The 17,422-nt window shown below is 42.4% G+C and overlaps 2 protein-coding genes and 1 long non-coding RNA gene across 7 annotated transcripts; all 3 read left to right on the plus strand.

The window, feature by feature from the left end:
- Nucleotides 1-126: 126 nt before the first annotated feature.
- tmem106a (transmembrane protein 106A) lies at nt 127-11,261 on the plus strand. 5 transcript variants are annotated; one of them, XM_086140137.1, is made up of 9 exons: nt 127-329; nt 2,147-2,983; nt 3,707-3,846; nt 3,964-4,027; nt 5,218-5,371; nt 6,856-6,996; nt 7,082-7,125; nt 7,218-7,267; nt 9,184-11,261. In XM_086140137.1, the coding sequence occupies exons 2-8, from the start codon at nt 2,943-2,945 to the stop codon at nt 7,258-7,260; spliced, it is 627 nt and encodes a 208-aa protein (XP_085996263.1). In that variant the 5' UTR covers nt 127-329; nt 2,147-2,942; the 3' UTR covers nt 7,261-7,267; nt 9,184-11,261. The 5 variants fall into 5 exon arrangements, with proteins under 5 accessions (XP_085996263.1, XP_085996264.1, XP_085996260.1 ...); XM_086140138.1 differs by having other exon boundaries at nt 2,147-2,979; XM_086140134.1 differs by having other exon boundaries at nt 135-329; nt 7,214-7,267.
- A 529-nt stretch (nt 11,262-11,790) lies between these two features.
- On the plus strand, nt 11,791-14,672 carry arl4d (ADP-ribosylation factor-like 4D). The gene is made up of 2 exons (XM_086140139.1): nt 11,791-11,998; nt 13,190-14,672. The coding sequence occupies exon 2, from the start codon at nt 13,262-13,264 to the stop codon at nt 13,865-13,867; it is 606 nt and encodes a 201-aa protein (XP_085996265.1). The 5' UTR covers nt 11,791-11,998; nt 13,190-13,261; the 3' UTR covers nt 13,868-14,672.
- A 321-nt stretch (nt 14,673-14,993) lies between these two features.
- LOC147215410 (uncharacterized) lies at nt 14,994-17,086 on the plus strand. Its single transcript, XR_015104232.1, has 2 exons — nt 14,994-15,223; nt 15,351-17,086. It is a non-coding gene; the product is annotated as an uncharacterized LOC147215410 (long non-coding RNA).
- Nucleotides 17,087-17,422: the final 336 nt, after the last annotated feature.

Below are 17,422 nucleotides of genomic sequence, written 5' to 3' on the forward strand. Positions count from 1 at the left end.
TGTAAATGTGCACGTAGTACTCCCCCCCCCCCCCAAAAAAAAATAAAAATAAAAAAATAAAATAAAATTGCGCGTACGTTGACGTCACCTGCGCGCCCCCGACTTCCTGCCTCGCCTTCTCAAGAAAGCGCGTACACTTTCCAAAAGCGGGAAGTGACAGTGGTCCACACACACACACACACACACACACACACACACACACACACACACACACACACACACAGACATACACACACACACAGACACACACACACACACACACACCTCCCAAAAGCCAGCGGAGGCTTCAGAAGTCCCTCTCGCACATCCGGGCTCCTGCGGCCGGTCAGGTGAGTTCCGAGCATTCAGTGCGCAGTTTGTTTTTTAAAATAATCCATTTTTATCCCTTTTTGTGTTAAATAACAATAAGAGGTTGGTGGAGAGTTTGCTGAGTCAACAAAAGAAAACGAAACGTGTAACCAGATGTCCTCCGTAATGCAACCAGCATGAGTAATCCTTTTTTGATTGTTTTTTTTTTTATATTTTTTTATACAAAATTTGATTTCCTGCTACCGGGAGGGTCGTGGTTGAAATAATGCAAATTTGTCGATTATTACAAAAAAAACAAAAAACAAAAACATGGACAACAACGAGAGCTTGTTGGTAATGTTTTACCTGCCCTGGATCAGGGTCTCCAAAAGTGGCTTATGACTGTGTTATTAAACGTTAAATCCTCCGCCATCTTTGCTGATATGGGAAACTGGGGTTCGTCAAACGTACGGCTCGCGGGCCGGTACGGGTCCGCCAGGTGGTCCGATCCGGCCTGTGGGAGAAATCTACAATTTGAACAATTATATATTAACATTACTCCTTTTTTTTTTTAAATAAAAAAGCCTGCTAGGGAAGTGCTGGTTAAGTCAGTGTTAGCGACACGGCACTTTATGGGACTCAGAACTTACAGCAGTGGCTGCAATGTAGCTTCCGGGTCCAGAAATAGCATTTTTACGTCTTGTTAGAAACGTATCTGCTTTTCCGTCGGATCCGACATCCCCATCGTGCTCGTAGAAAAAGAGAAACATGGAGTGTCGGGTGTTCCAAGAAAAATGGACCACTTCTTATTTGTTGGTTGGGGTTAATAAGGAACTTGTATGCTCGGTGTGGATGCAGCAAGTGAAAAATATAACAAATATAACAGAACTGAGAAGGCAGAAGTGAGGCATAGGGCGGTTGAAATTGCACCTTTCTTCACCAATCTCGAGTTGTTCGTCACGCATTATTTAAAGGAACTGTTCATTATATATGAATATTTTTATCATTTCCCTGTTCTCCTTTACACTAAAACAAAGGAAACATTTGGACTTGAAGTTACTTCTTGGTAATTACGCTTTGATTTTAGTGGTCACCAAATTGGGCCGTGTGCCCTAAACTGTCCGGACAATTTAGCCCCTCGTCCGATGTACTGATCCTAAAAATATTGCGTAGACATTTTTATAGATGAGGAATGAAGGTTAGTCGCAGCAAGACTGAGTGTTTGTGTGTGAAGGAAAGGAACTCGGGGGGAAGGTGAGGCTACAGGGAGTGGAGATCAAGAAGTTGGACATCTTGGGGTACTTGGGGTCAACAAGGGCAATGGAGAGCGTGGAAAAGAGGTGAAGAGACGGGTCCAAGCAGGTTGGAATGGGTGGAGAAAAGTGTCAGGGGTACGAAGAGAGAGAAGACTATTGGTCAGAAGGAAAGGAAAGGTGGACAAGACAGTGGTGAGATGGTCTACAAATAGTGACAATGACCAAAAGGCAGGAGGCAGAGCTGGAGGTTGCAGGGATGAAGATGCTGAGGTTCTCTTTGGGAGCGACCAGGATGGAGAGGATCAGGAAGGAGTCCATCATGTTAGATGTTTTGGAGAGAAGGTCACGGTCGGGTCATGGACAGAGGAGGGAGAGTGAATATATTGGTAGATGGATGCAGGAATTGGAGGTCTAGAGGAAGACCAAAGAGAAGACTTTTGGATGTAGTGAGAGAGGATATGAAGTTAGTTGGTGTGAGAGATGAGGCTCCAGAGAACAGGGTTAGATGGAGAGGGTTGATTCCCCTGAAGGGAAAAGCCCAAAGGAGAAGACTTTCTGCAGAGTCAGTGGCTACAGACCTCCAAACTTCATGTGTCCTTCAGATGAGCTGAAGAACAGTGATCAGAGAGCTTCATAGGATGGGTTTCCACGGCCGAGCAGCTGCATCCGAGCCACACGTCAACAAGTGCAAGTGCAAGTGGTCGGGACCACTGGACTCCAAGGCAGTGGAGACGCTTTCTGGAGTGAAGGATCGCGCTGGCAACCCGATGGACGAGTCTGGGTTTGGTGGTCGCCAGGAGAACGCTACTTGTCTGACTGCATTGTGAAGTCTGGTGGAGAGGGGATTATGGTATGGGCTTGTTTTTGGCCCCTTAGTTCCAGTGAAAGGAACTCTGAAAGCTTCAGCATACCGAGACACTTTGGACAATTCCATGCTCCCAACTTGGTGGGAACAGTTTGGAGCTGGACCCTTCTTTTCCCAACATGATGGTGCACCAGTGCACAAAGCAAACTCCAGAAAGACATGGCTGACAGAGTCTGACTGGCCTGCAAGAGTCCTGACCTCAACCCGATAGACCACCTTTGGGACAAATTAGAGAGCCGGGCCTTCTCGTCCGACATCAGCGTGCGATTTCACAAATGTACTTCTGGAGGAACGGCCAAACATTCCCATAAACACACTCCTGAGCCTCGTGGACAGCCTTCCCAGAAGAGCAGAAGCTGTTCTAGCTGCAAAGGGTGGACCAACATCATATTGAACCCTATGGATTGGGAATGGGACGTCACTTCTGCAAGTCAAGGCAAGTGGGCCAATACTTTTGGCACTCCTGAACCTCGTGGACAGCCTTCCCAGAAGAGCAGAAGCTGTTCTAGCTGCAAAAGGTGGACTTGAACCCTATGGATGAGGAATGGGATGTCACTTCTGCAAGTCAAGGCAGGTAAGCCAATACTTTTGGCCATAAAGTGTAGATACATAAGAAAAAAACTGAGAAACTGAGCGATGATATCAAGAGTTTCCGTCAAACAGGAACCCCAGCTGAGTTCACTTCCTGTTCTTTTTTCCGGTCACAAAAATGGTCTTTGTGCTCTGAGGCTCCGCTTTCCGGACAGTAAAACTCATTCGCCGCGTCACTCCCACAGATATCACAGAATGACAATAAAAACAGGCTTTTAAATGATGGCAGTTGGGGACGGAAGTCCCAAACTCACCTGCCGCCCTTTTACGATCCTCCAGTCGGAACTGGGAAGACGCTCAGAAGCCACCTGGACACCGGCAAGAACAGGAATACATGCGGCGAACGAGCCGATAAGGTAAACAGGAAGTAGCCGGCGAGCTCAGGGAGATTTTCTCTCATCGTCTTCGGCGGCAAAGTGGCGAGAAAATCCAGAAAATGAGCTGCGATTTCAGGTGCCGCTCCGGGAAAGTCCGCTTCGTAGCGCCGGTTTCGCTTCCGACGAGGTGTCTTGAGGGTCTCCTGTTGCCGTGGTTACTTGAAAGCGGTCCCCCACTTTTAGCTGGCATGTCCTGGGAGCTGACAGGTTCCAAACTTCATCTCGTTGCTAGCGCAAAATGTTATCCGGCCGCTGGAAGTCGGGGATCCCTCGGGAAAAGGGTTAAAGATGGCGGCAGTTGCTGAGCGGCGTTCGTCTCCCCCCCGCAGGCGTCGCAGCCGCACCGAGACCAGCGGGAAAAACATGGAAACGGAGAAACTGTTCAAATCCTTCCCGCCGTACAGCGGCACATGCGCGAGTTCGCCGGACATCTGCCCCACTTGTCGCGGCACGGGACGGATCCCCAGAGGTGGGTTTAACCGAAATAAGACAAGTTTCGAAGAGCGAATCCTCGGTTGCGGCGTGTTTTCGGCGGTGACTTTGGCGTTGGAGACGAGGGCGCCTCACTTCTGCTTTGCTTCGACAGGCCAGGCGAACCAGTTGGTGGCGGTGATTCCCTGCAACGACAACAGGCTGAAGCCCCCGCGCACGTGAGGAATATGGATATACGGGGGTGTACTTTTAATTATTAATAATACTTTCAATATGTTCAGTACATAAATACATGGAGGGGGGAGGCAGATGATTTTCTGTTCCTGTGGAAAATAGCCAAATTGAGAAGAAATACATATATATTTAACTCTGTATAGAACACAAAATTTACCCGAAAAAGTAAATGTGAGCAGGAAACGAACTTAAAATGAGCCAAATTGTATTTATTATAAAGAAAAAGAGTATATAAATATGCAATATATCTGTGTGTGTGTGTGTGTGTGTGTGTGTGTGTATAGACGTGACTGTCTCAGAAAATTAGAATATTGTGATAAAGATCTTTATCTTCTGTAATGCAATTGCAAAAACAAAAATGTCATACGTTCTGGATTCATTACAAATCAACTGAAATAAGAAGAATAAGGATAAGACAACTTTATTTATCCCGAAGAACATTGTTGTGCCAGTTTCAAGTAAAAAATAACAATGATAAATAATAGTAGGAAATTGTATAAACAGTAAAAAAAAAAGGGTGTGAGAATAACAAATACAAATAAAACTATAAAGTCTCAAAGTCAAGGCTGTAAAGTGTTTTAAGGTTTTAAGTACAAAATTTTGAGATTCCTTGCGGCAGAAGGAAGAGGAATAAAAAAATATTAAAATTAAAGAAATTAAAATACTGCAAGCCTTTTCTTATTTTATATTGCTGATTATGGCTTACATCTTAACAACACTCAAAAATCCTATCTCAAAATATTAGAATGTCATGAAAAAGTAATTTTTGTTTTTTTGAATTGCATTACAGAAGATAAAGAACTTTATAACAATATTCTCATTGTCTGAAACAGTCCTGTGTGTATATATATATGTGTGTGTGTGTACAAAACGAAACACATTGTGCCATATATGTGGTTTGTTTTGTCGAAAGTGCGCCCTCTAGTGGACACTATCGGCAATGCAGGCAAAATCATTTCAACTGTGAGATTTAAGCCAGCATTTCAGTACAATTTGGTTAAAAAAAAATAAAATAAAATCAAACAAATTATAATGACGGCTATGAAGGATGCAAATCCGCAAAAGACAAAAATCCTTTTCATTCAATAAACAAATATATTATTGCCAAAACACAAGGAGATGCTGTTATTACTACTAATTGTACTTTTTTATGTTTTTTTTTTTTTTTGTCCAGGAAGCTGTATGTCTCGGTGTCCGTGATGACGTGCTTCTTCCTGTGCTTCCTCATCCTCTTCTTCCTCTTCCCGAGGAGCGTCTCCCTGACGCCCGTCTCCGTGCTGTCCGTCATGGTCTTCCCTGAGGAAAACTACACCAACATCCAGGTCACGGTGAGCGGCGCCCGCCGTCCACCCGGGAATTCGTCGTGGACTAAAGCTGCACCGCAACGTACTGGTCAAAGTACTTTGCACACTACTTTAGAGATAATATTACTCATTACTCAGTGCCGGGGGCTGCTAATGCATTGGACGGCTTTTAGTTTTAAAATCTATCAATTTGTTTATGAATTTTAAACACATTTTACAGTTATTTACACATAGTCCATTGCTCATTTCCAAACAGATTCTTACCATTTTTTTTAAACAGTTTCTTTCTGATTTTCATTTTATGGATATTTTTGATGTGAATTTTTTTTTTTTTTTTTTTCAAATTTTCCAAATAATTTCCTCGTAATTTTCATAGTTTCTTGGTCATTTCCACACTATTTGACGCTGATTTTCATTTTGTAGATATTTATCAACATGGGTTTGTGTGTTTTCAAATGTTCACAATTTCATGCAAATTTTTATTTTGTAGATATTTTTAGCGAGAATTTGTGTATGTAAGTGTGTGTGTTTTCAAAATTTAAGATTTTTGCTCATTCCCAAGCAGATTCTTGCTCATTTTCAATTTCTTACATTTCAAACAGATTCTTGCTCATTTCCAAACAGATTCAAACAATTTTTCCAAACAATTTCTTTAAAAACTATCAATCTGTTTATGAATTTTTACACATTTTACAGTTATTGACACATAGTCCATTGCTCATTTCCAAACAGATTCTTAACATTTTTTAAACAGTTTCTTTCTGATTTTCAAAATATAGATATTTTTAATGTGGATTTTTTTCCATATTTTTTTAATAATTTCCTTGTAATTTTCAGTTTCTAGTTCATTTCTACACAGTTTCATGATGGTTTTCATTTTGTTGATATTTTCAACATGGATTTGTGTTTTCAAATGCTCACAGTTTTATGCAAATTTTTATTTTGTAGATTTTATAACGAGAATTTGTGTATGTAAGTGTGTGTTTTCAAATTTTCAAACAATTTCTTGCTAATTTTCACTTTGAAGATAATATTAATGGGGATTTGTTTTTTTTCTCCAAATTTTCTAAATAATTTCCATGACTTTCGTTTCGTAGATAGTTTCAACATGGATTTGTGTGTTTTCAAATTTTCACAGTTTCATGCTAATTTTCATTTTTTGTAGGTTTTTTAAACGAGAATTTGTGTGTATGCATCCGTGTGTTTTTTCAATTTTTCAAAAAGGTTCTTGCACATTTTTTAGTTCAAACACTTTTTTGCTCAGTTTTAATGTTTATTGCTAATTTTCAAATGATATAAAGTTTATTTCCAGTGTCTAGCGCATTTCAAACAAGTTCTTGCCGATTTCCAAACAGACTCCTGCTAATTTTCAAACAATTTCTTGCAAATTTTCACAGCACCTCTGGCAAATTTTCTTTTTATAGATGTTTTTAACTTGGATTTATGTTTGTGCATGCATGCATGCGTGTGTGTGTGTGTGTGTGTGTGTGTGTCTTTCCACACACCAGAGTTTGATCAAGGTCAACAACCAGAACTTTGTCCCCGTCCACATCGACACCTTCTCCGCTCACGGTCTGGTGTTGGACGAGGTCCTGGGTAAAATCACCATATCCAACACGTCGGTCATCCAGCCCCGAACTTTGAGATCTGTAAGCGTCTCACACACTCTCACACACACACACACACACACACACACTCGTAAGTCTGACATCCTCCTTCTCTAACCTCTCGCAGTACAAGTTCACCCTCGATCTGACGTTAACCAACCATGGCCTCCAGTAAGTTTGAGGTTGTTTTCTGCTCCTTCTTTGCTCTCCGAGACGTGGCCTCATCCCTTCTTCTTCTCCTTCTTCTCCTGTCCGTCAGCCAGTACTGCAAGAAGAGCTCCATCAAGATCCGCGTGCTGTTCCTGAAGCTACAGTGAGTGTCGCTCTTCAAGCTCCTCGGAAAAGAGGCTCCGATTTTTAATGTTCCTGCTCGTTTTTCATTTTTTTTGGCTCATTTTCAAACAGATTCTTGCTCATTTTCAATTTCTTGCAAATTTTCAAACACATTCTTGCTTCATTTCCAAACAGATTCTTGCTCATTTTCAATTTTTCACAAAATTTCAAACAGATTCTTACTTATTTCCAAAAACATTCTTGCTCGTTTCCAATTCTTATAACATTTCAAATAGATTCTTGCTCATTTTCAATTTCTTACAACATTTCAAACTGATTCTTGTTCAGTTTCAAACTGGTTTATGCAAATTTCTAATTTCTTGCAAAATTTTAAAAAGATTCTTGCTCATTTTTAATTTCTTACAAAATTTGAAAGCGATTCTTGCTCATTTCCAAACAGATTCTTGCTCATTTTCGATGTATTACAAAATTTCAAACACATTCTTGCTTCATTTCCAAAAAGATTCTAGCTCATTTTCAATTTTTCACAAAATTTCAAACAGATTCTTGCTGATTTCCAAAAACATTCTCGCTAGTTTCCAATTCTTACAACATTTCAAATAGATTCTTGCAAATTTTCAATTTCTTACAAAATTTCAAACAGATTTTTGCCCATTTTCAATTTCTTAAAACATTTCAAACAGATTCTTGCTCAGTTTCAAACAGGTTTTTGCAAATTTCCAATATCTTGCAAAATTTTAAACAGATTCTTGCTGATTTTTAATTTCTTACAAAATTTTAAACTGATTCTTGCTCATTTCCAAACAGACTCTTGCTCATTTACAATTTCTTACAAAATTCCAAACAGATTAATGCTTTATTTCAAACACATTCTTGCACATTTTCACAGCTTCTTGCTATATTTCACAGTTTCTTGCTAATTTTCTTGGATTCTTGCTCATTTTCAAACTGTTTTGCTAATTATCAGTTTTTTGTTAATTTTAAAACACTTCTGCTCATTTTAATACACTTTCCTGCTAACTTTAAACATTGTCTGGCTAATTTCAAACACTTTCTTGCTACATTTCAAACAATTTCCTGATGATTCTCATCTATGGTCTTCCTAAATTCTAAAAAAAATCTTTTTCAAATGTTAAGATTTTCTTTTTTGGTTTTAGGAGATTTTCCACATTCATATCTGTGAATTTTTTTTTTTAGCCAATTCTGTTTGCTCACTGCCTGTCTTATTAATTTTCACATTATATTCATAGCAATAATAGCAATAGCAACAAAAACATCTAGAAGATATATAAAATAGTAATGATACTAAGTGGATATGGAAAAAAAACAATAGCATTCCACAATCCAGTGGTGTACAGACGGCATATTCTTCACCCATTCCCACGTCACGCCCAAACTGCTGTCTTTTTTATCCTTGTTGGTCCCGGCCCGCAAACATCCTGCTGCCTATTTCTGTTTATTTCTTTTATTCTTGTCATTGCGATCGTCACTCTATTCATACTGTCGTTTAGTTGTGTTTTTGTCACCCTTAACGCTCGTTTATGGCGTCCATTATTGTCCGTGATGTTGTTGTTGTTGTTGCTGGTCTATTTATTTATTTGTGGATCTTCTGCTTCTTTATTCATATTTATATTCATATTTATTTTACTTTTTGACATTATAACTGTTACGCTGCTGTGACAAAGAAATTTCCCCGATGGGGATCGATAAAGTTTATCTTATCTTTTACATTAGTTTCGAAATAGGTCCATCTTTGTCGTTCCTTTTGATTTGAACACTTAACGGAAAGGGAATAGCGCTAACATAGCCGTGCTAACGCGTCAATAAGAACCGCCAAATAATCAGAAACGGAGTAACATTTAAGTTAAGTCATGTGACCTTTGAAACACGCCGATCCGCAATCCACCGGCTAACCCGTTGCTCCTCGTCCCGCAGGATAATGATGAACATTTCGTACCTGTCGCACTTGGAGCAGCTGACGCTGGAAACCAACGAGTTCATCGACTGCGGCAACAACTCCACCGTCCGCTACCCCGTCACCTAGCCGGCGGCTAGCCGACACTACAGCGCCGTAACACTGGCGTGAGATGGTAAATGTGATTGTTTATGTTTTGCTGAATTATTACGTGATGATTTAATTGTGGGGGAAAAAAAATAATCTGTCTTTTGCACTTCATTCAACCACCTGGTTGGCCGTGTGGTGGCACTTATAATTCTGAATGTATGTCAGCGCCGGCCTTCTGGAGGGACGTCTTTCTCGAGGCAGGCGTCTAAATTGTAGCGCCGCATCTGAAATAAACCTCTATACTCAGACGTGGTGGTGTATTTACTCCAGGCCAGGATGCACTACGAGGTTTTGGGCATCATTTTAACCACCTGGTGGGGCTGATAGTCGCAGGGGAAAAGACCCGAACACTTTTTTGTTTAATTTCACAGTTTCTTGCTAATTTTCACACAGATTCTTGCTGGTTTTTACCCTTTTTTTTTTTTTTTTTTTTTGCTAATTTTCACAATTTCTTGTTAAGTTTGAAACCCTTTTTTTTTTGCACACTTTTTGCACACTTTCCTGCTAATTTCAAACACTTTTTTCAAACAATTTCCTGTTGGTTTTCAGGCAAGTTCATGCTGATTTTTTTCATGTCTTTAAATTTAATTTTTTTTTTTTTTTTTTGGCTAACTTGTGATCTTGCTAAATTCTAGGGAAATTATTTTTCAATGTTTGCATTTAATTTTGTAGGTTTAAGGGGATTTGACACATTCATATCTGTGAATTATTTTGTTTATTTAGGCAATTCTTACTTCACTACCTGTCTTATTAATTTTCATATTCTATTATATTATATAAGGTTAGATAATTGCCATTGATTGGCCCATCAACAGGGAAATTTGTTGTTTTTAAGTTGTACAGCAGCAAAAGACCATTGGTTTGCTCACATATTATATTATAGTACATTATATTATATCAGATTAGATACTCGCCATTGATTGGGTGTGGTCAACAGGCCCTGGAGAAAAGATCCGATCTCCGTCGCTGTCAATCAAAGACATTGAATTTTCTGAGCTGACTGAAAAAAAGGAGGCGGAACACAGGAAGCAGCATCAGAAGATGACCGGAATTAGCTTTGCAGGAACAGCAAGGAGGGTGAGGGGTGGGGAAGATTAACTGGACTACAGTAATGGAGCAGAGAGAAGTATGGAGAAGGCCAGAGGGAGCTGCATTGTGTTTTTGTAGACATAGAAAAAGCATATGAATGGGGGCCAAAAAGGGAACTCTGGTGTTGTATGAAGATATCTGGAGTGGCAGGGAAGTATGTTAGACTGGTGCAGGACATGTATGCTCGCTGTGAGACGGTGGTACGGTGTGCTGTAGGGGTAACAGAGAAGATCAAGGTGGATTGGGACTCCATCAGGGATCAGCTCTGAGCCCCTTTTTATTTGTAGTGGTGATGGAAAGGCCAAATGAAGATGTAAAAGTATTAACATTTTTTGCACAAGGATTTTTACATTTTTATTTTCTATATTTTCCTATCCAGTGGAACCTTGAGTTATGAGTTAAATCAAATTTCCCTATTGAAATGAATTGAAACGCCATTAATCTCCTGAAAAAGTACTTTCTAAAGACAAATAATGTATAAAAGAATAATAATACATTATAAAAGAGAATGTATTTTTCAACGTTGTCCCATCACTTAATGCACTGCTACAGACTTAACGCTACAATGTGTTGCTATATGCAATGTTGCGAGACTTTATGTCCAAACTTCATTTATGGAGGGAGTGAAGCCGTTCCCCTAAAAAAATACCTGACAAATCAATATTAAAAATGAATATTAAAAAAGAATTGATGAAATTACACCCTAAAAATAATATGGTAAAAGAGAAAATCTTGTGACTGTGGGAAAATTTGCCACTAGAATTTGTTAGAAAATTGATTTGTAGCATGATTAAGAAGAGGTATACTGTTTACAAGGCTAATGGTGGCTATTCTGGTTATTAAATCTTTTAAATCTTGTCAGTTTTTTGTGTTTATTTTGTTTTTGCTATCGTTTTTCGTGGTTTTTACAGGCATAAGAAAGGGAAAGATCGTTTTAACAATGTCCCTAGATGTTTTATCATCAAAAAAAAAAAAAAAAATCATTTTGTTTTCAAATTTTGAATCAAAAAATGCATTGCAAAGTTACTTTTTCTTTTCGTTTCGTTTTTTTTTTTTTTTTTTTTTTGAAACCCACTTTATAAAACCTCCAGATGCATGTGAGAAAAAACGCTTGGGGCAAACACACTAACAAAAAAATTGGATTTCAAGCAGGGGGCCACAAAATATTGTTCCGAGGGCCGCGATCGGCCTACGGGTCTGAAACCCCTGATCCTACCTGTCTGCATAATTCGGCTCGTATAACAAAAAAAATAAAAAATAAAAATAAAACAAAAAGAAATTGTTGGCGCGATAGCTCGTATCTCGGTACTCGTAAGTCAAGGTTCGCCTATGAGCGTATAATTAAAAAGTGGCCATTGTATCCTATGAAAAGTCGCCGCTAGGGGGCGCTGTCGCACCGGGCGGACGGCTCGGGTGTCCTGTGACGTCAGCGGCGGGGCGTTCGGGGTTTTACAGCCGAGCGGCGGTTTCTCGGCGGAGTCGCCGCTGGACGGGAACCGGAGCGGACGTGAGACACCGGGACGGGACGGGACGGCGGCTGCGGACATGGACGCGGTCGCCTGCCGCGGATGAACGCCTCGGCTGCGGGTGTAGAAGGTACGGACGCGGTCTGTTGATGTGTTAACAAAAAAAAAAGAATGTATAAAAAAAAAATAATAATAATAACGAATGAATGAATGATTGAATATGTATAAACTACTAATCGCCGGGTTTGAACCGCTTTCCTTCCCCCTTTTTTTTTATTTTTAATTTTCACACACCGGTGTGTTTTGTTATTTAGATTTTCATCACGTTTCACTCGTTACCCGGAAACCCGACTTGTATTTCCGGTTTTTAACAAAATAAAAGCCAATTTACGTCTGCAAATATACATGGAAAACTAAGTTTCCACGGGTGCATCTGATTCCAAGCATTTATATGACGATAAAGAAAAAAAAAAAAAAAAAAATATATATATATATATATATATATATATATTTTTTTTTTTCTTCTTTTAAAGATAAAATAAGATAAAACAATGCTGGTTAGTTGTGCTGCTCCATGGCGGTCCGGAGGAGGCCGTTTGACCGAAAAACAACAACAACAACCGGATTAGTCCGACAGAGGCTTCCTTGCAGGCAGCTGTCGGGGTCTCACACACACACACACACACACACACACACACACACACACACACACACACACACATCCGTGCGTCCACTGCACAGAGATGACGACCCCCCTCCCATCCCCCTCTGGGGGATTAAATCTGAGAATCAAGACACTGGGAGCCCCAATTAGCAGAAGCTTGTTAGGTTTGTGTAGTAAAACATCAAAAAGATAGTTGTTGTTAACGGTTATACGACTTCAAATAAAATGAAATTTTCATCAATGCACTTTTTTTTTTTTTTTTTTTTTAAGTGACGCCTTCTTGGACGTCCAGGTCTGTAAGCACGATGGGTTTTCTTTAAAAAATAAAAATAAAAATCCCGGCATTTCATTGAGTTTCTGTCAAGCAGCAGCGGGGGGGAAGAGATCAAACGGACTTTCAGGGATAGATAAAAATGTCGGGCGGTCAGAGATAGCGCAGCAGGGTCGACCAGTCCGACGCGCATGTGTGTGTGTGTGTGTGTGTGTGTGTGTGAGATATCACCAGACTCATACCTTCTATTGTCTTCTGGCATTTATAAACCTGATGTTGCGAAAAATCCCTTGGAATGCAAACACATTCCAGGAGCACCCATTGTCTTCTCATTAAATGTTAACTCCGCCCCTGTGTGTGTGTGTGTGTGTGTGTGTTTTGATAAGGTCTCCAGACCACCCGACCCCCCGCCCCTTTCTCTCTCCGGGGAGCCGCGGACTCCGACTCCTAGCCCGACCATGGGGAACCAGCTGACCGACATGGCTCCCGGCACGCCGTTCCTGACGGGCTTCCAGTGCGTCCACGTGGTGGTGATCGGCCTGGACTCGGCCGGGAAGACCTCGCTGCTCTACCGGCTCAAGCTGAAGGAGTTCGTGGAGACCATCCCCACCAAGGGCTTCAACACGGAGAAAATTAAAGTGGCGCTGGGGGCGTCGCGGGCCGTCAACTTCCAGGTGTGGGACGTCGGCGGGCAGGAGAAGCTGCGGCCGCTCTGGAAGTCCTACACCCGCCGCACGGACGGGCTGGTGTTCGTGGTGGATTCCTCCGAGCTGGAGCGCATGGAGGAGGCCAGGGTGGAGCTCCACAAGATCACCCGCACCTCGGAGAACCAGGGCGTCCCCGTGCTGGTCCTGGCCAACAAGCAGGACCGGGCGTCTGCGCTGTCGGTGGCCGAGGTGGAGAAGCTGCTGTCGGCGCACGAACTGGGCCTGTACACGCTGCACCACGTGCAGGGCTGCAGCGCCGTGGACGGCCGGGGCCTCCAGCAGGGCCTGGAGAAACTGTACGACATGATCCTCAAGAGGAAGAAGACGCTGAAGCACAGCCGGAACAGGAAGAGATGAAGGCGCCGGCGTCGCGCTCGTATTTTTTTTTTTTTTTTTTTCCTTTTTAAACCCGACCCGGCGAGACTCCTCGGGAGTTTCCCGGCGCGTCGGTTGCCGACCCGACGGCTTGAGGGCGCGGAGACCCGGAGACTCCATCGGTGCTAAACCGAGCCGGTTGACTTTTCTCGCCGTCTTCCTGAAGTGCTTTTCCACGCTCCTTAAGTGACATCTGAACCGTCGCCGCCTTCCCGCGCTGGACGAAAGCATCCCTGTGAATATTTATTCCCCGTTTCGAGACGAATCGGCGAAAAAAGGGCGGCTGACGATGATGTATCCCCTTATGTCCTAGAGATGGTGATTGTGTGTAAATGTGTCGTGTTGCATTCAGGGGAGGAATCTGGACCGTTTGCTAATTTTGTATATTTTTCCCCTCGAAATAACTCGAGAGGTCTGCAGGAAATGGCCTGGACGTGGAGAGATGCGATAGGAGGACAATTAGCGAGGAATCAGGGAGTAAAGAACCTTAAAATAACCCTGAGAACCTGAAAATATACTGTAATAATCCCCCTTGAGTCCACAAACAAGTGACGACGAGAGATAAACGATCACCGGTTGTAGAAAAAAAAAAACAAAATAACGAGGAAGCGGTTTTTCAAAAACGCGACCAGGAAAGAACCAGGAGAAAATACCGGCCGCTTTTCCGAGAACACGTTTCCGCCCTTCCTCGTGAATCCAGGGTCCCGTCCCACGCCTGATCACGGTTCCTACAAATGTTGATACGAGCTGTACATGTTTTCAATAAACCTTGAGCACTGTACGGGAACCTGGCTTCCGCCATCTTTGTAGTCCGCGGGGGCGGTAGAGATAGATTAGGCCTATGGGTTGGTAACCCAAGCACTTATTGGATTTAGTTTAGGAAGTGACCTACATACGGATTGTCCAAACCGTGACCCTTCCAACTCGCCGCGGCTGAATCGGCGCTCACGCCTCCATCCTCAGATTAGCCGATCCCGGAGGATCTGACCCCGCCCAGGATGTTAATTGAATCGCCAGGAAGTGGACGGCACGGGATTGAGCCGCCCGGTCGGTCGGTCGGCCGCTCCCCGGCCGGGAATGAAGCGAAGCGGGTTCGCTCGCATTTTTTTTTTTTTGTCTTTTTTGCGGCCGAGGTAAAACAATAGCGGTGGTATTTTCTCGCATATTTTCGGCAAAAGGAGCCGCGGAGATTCCGACGAAGCCGTTTGATAGAAGCCGCGGGTCATTTGACGCGTTAGCGCGGTATTTCAGCGATGTCACTGTTTACAGGTCGGCCATCAGATGTGTCAAGATGAGCCAGATGCAGCTAGCTAACAACGCTAAATTACAATTCCCAGGGTAATTTACTTAAGAATCCTTCATGTAATGTCAAATATCGCACAAAGTTCGCCTTGTGTGTTTGGAAATTCTTCATTTTAATCTCCATTCAATCATTTCAATCTTGTCTCCAAAAAAAAAAAAAAAGAAACCTCCCGGAGAACAACACGCGATCGCAATCAGCTGCAGGAACGGCGACAACAACAACAACAGCGGCGGCGGCGGCGAAAAATCGAAACAAGGAAGTCAACCGACGTCCCCGAGGTCACGTTCTGCCAGGAAGCCTCTCTGGTGGAGAATTCTCCGGAAACTTTTTCTCAAGAGAGAAAGAGAGAGCGAACACGAGGTGGAACGCTGATGGAAATGTTAACAGAGGGTGGGTCAGCAGAACGCTGTGGTCGGAGCATCCTGAGGAAAAACCGCAGGAGAAGGAATCAAAATAAAAAAAGGGAAAAAGCCTTCTTTTCCCTGAGTTCTGGGACGTTTCAAAAAAAACCCCGACATCCCACATCCAGACGGGCCCGGCTCCAACTGTGTCGGCCGGATTAACGTAATAGCAGTTATTTCTATGAGATTATCGTCGAAAGACTGTATTCGAAATGGTTACCGCAAGTACGCGAGCAAAGTCGGCCGGGGAGCGCTAGCCAGCACGACGTTAGCGAGATAAGCTAGATTTGACGGTGTTAGCAATATATGTGAACAGATGGTAAATATCAATCTGGCCGCTAATCCCAGAGAATGAAACAGTTCAATCCCCGCATGTGATTGGGTACTACTGAGATACTTCAAAGTACTAATCAAAGTATTTGAAGAGTTGAAGTTTTACTAAGCGCAAGTCTACCGCGTTCGTCGCGATGCATCGACGCTAAAACGCAACGGGAAAATGCTGTTATTTCAGGAAATAGTAGCTAACGGCTAGCGTAGCATAGCATTAAAAGACGCTCCGCGTTTCAAATGCAAACACGCCGTGACATTCACGGGTCTCATCCCGAGAAGTGAGGACGTGACCTTTCCGGGATCCTTGTCGAGGTCATTAAAAATCCCTCGGCGTTTTTATTCGTTTATTTATTTCACACAAACGAGCCGATGGCGGGTTCCTAACTTGGGGACGAGTGCTTCTGAAGGCTTGGGGTTAATCCTCTTACGCGGTCGCTCAAATATAATGTTACGCAACAACTACGAGGTTTGCACGGTATGCATTCCTGATTGTGTGTGTGTGTGTGTGTGTGTGTGTGTGTGAGGGCCCTCCCGCTGTGTATTTATCCTGCATGACACGATGAGATAATGACTTCTGCTGCGATGCCTCCTGCCGAGCGAGTCCAAGAACCCGAATGTCAAAGAAAGGCAGGCTCCGAAAGTGTGTGTGTGTGTGTGTGTTCGTGCGCACTTTTCTGACTTCCCGCGACCTCGCCGTCCCCATTATTCACTCGGCGGGCTCATTAAAAACTTTCAAGGGTGTCTTTTGCGGAATCATCACGACGCAGCAGCTGGTCCGTGAATACATTAGCATGGCGATGCCGTGTTTTTTTTTTTCGACAGGCCCCGACACGCCGCCGCCGCCGCCGCATCCGGGGGCATCAATCTGGCACGAAAAACACGAGGAGGAGAAAAAAAAAAAAAAAGAAAACCAAACGCGCGGGAGGTGGGGTGATGTTTGACGTGGCGTAGCCGAGCCGTAATCCAGCGCACGGAGGAAAACCTGAGCGACGTGAGGCTGTGTGTAATCTGTCAAGCGCTGTCTTTTCGCCTGATTTAATTTGAATGTTGCCCGCCCAGCTTCCATCCTCCACTCACCGGCAAGAGGCCCCCGAGAGAGAGTGTGTGTGTGTGAGTGTGTGTATGAAAAAGAGAGAAGGTGTTAATCCTTCAAAATAAAAAATAAAATTTTTTTTAAATTGACTATATACTATAAATATATATACAGGATTGTCTCAGAAAATGAGAATATTGTGATAAAGTTCTTTATCTTCTGTGATAAATTGAAAAATTACTTTTCATGACATTCTAATAATTTGAGATAGGATTTTTGAGTTTTCTTAAGATTTAAGCCATAATCAGCAATATTAAAATAATAAAAGCCTTGCAATATTTCAGTTGATTTGTAATGAATCCAGAATGTATGACATTTTTGTTTCTCATAATTGCATTACAGAAGATAAAGAACTTTATCACAATATTCTCATTTTCTGAGACAATCCTGTATATACACACACACACACA

This window comes from Fistularia commersonii, chromosome 32, assembly GCF_037954325.1.
Source record: "Fistularia commersonii isolate RoL2024-O1a breed Wild chromosome 32, RoL_Fcom_v1.0, whole genome shotgun sequence".
NCBI classification, from domain to species: Eukaryota; Metazoa; Chordata; class Actinopteri; order Syngnathiformes; family Fistulariidae; genus Fistularia; species Fistularia commersonii.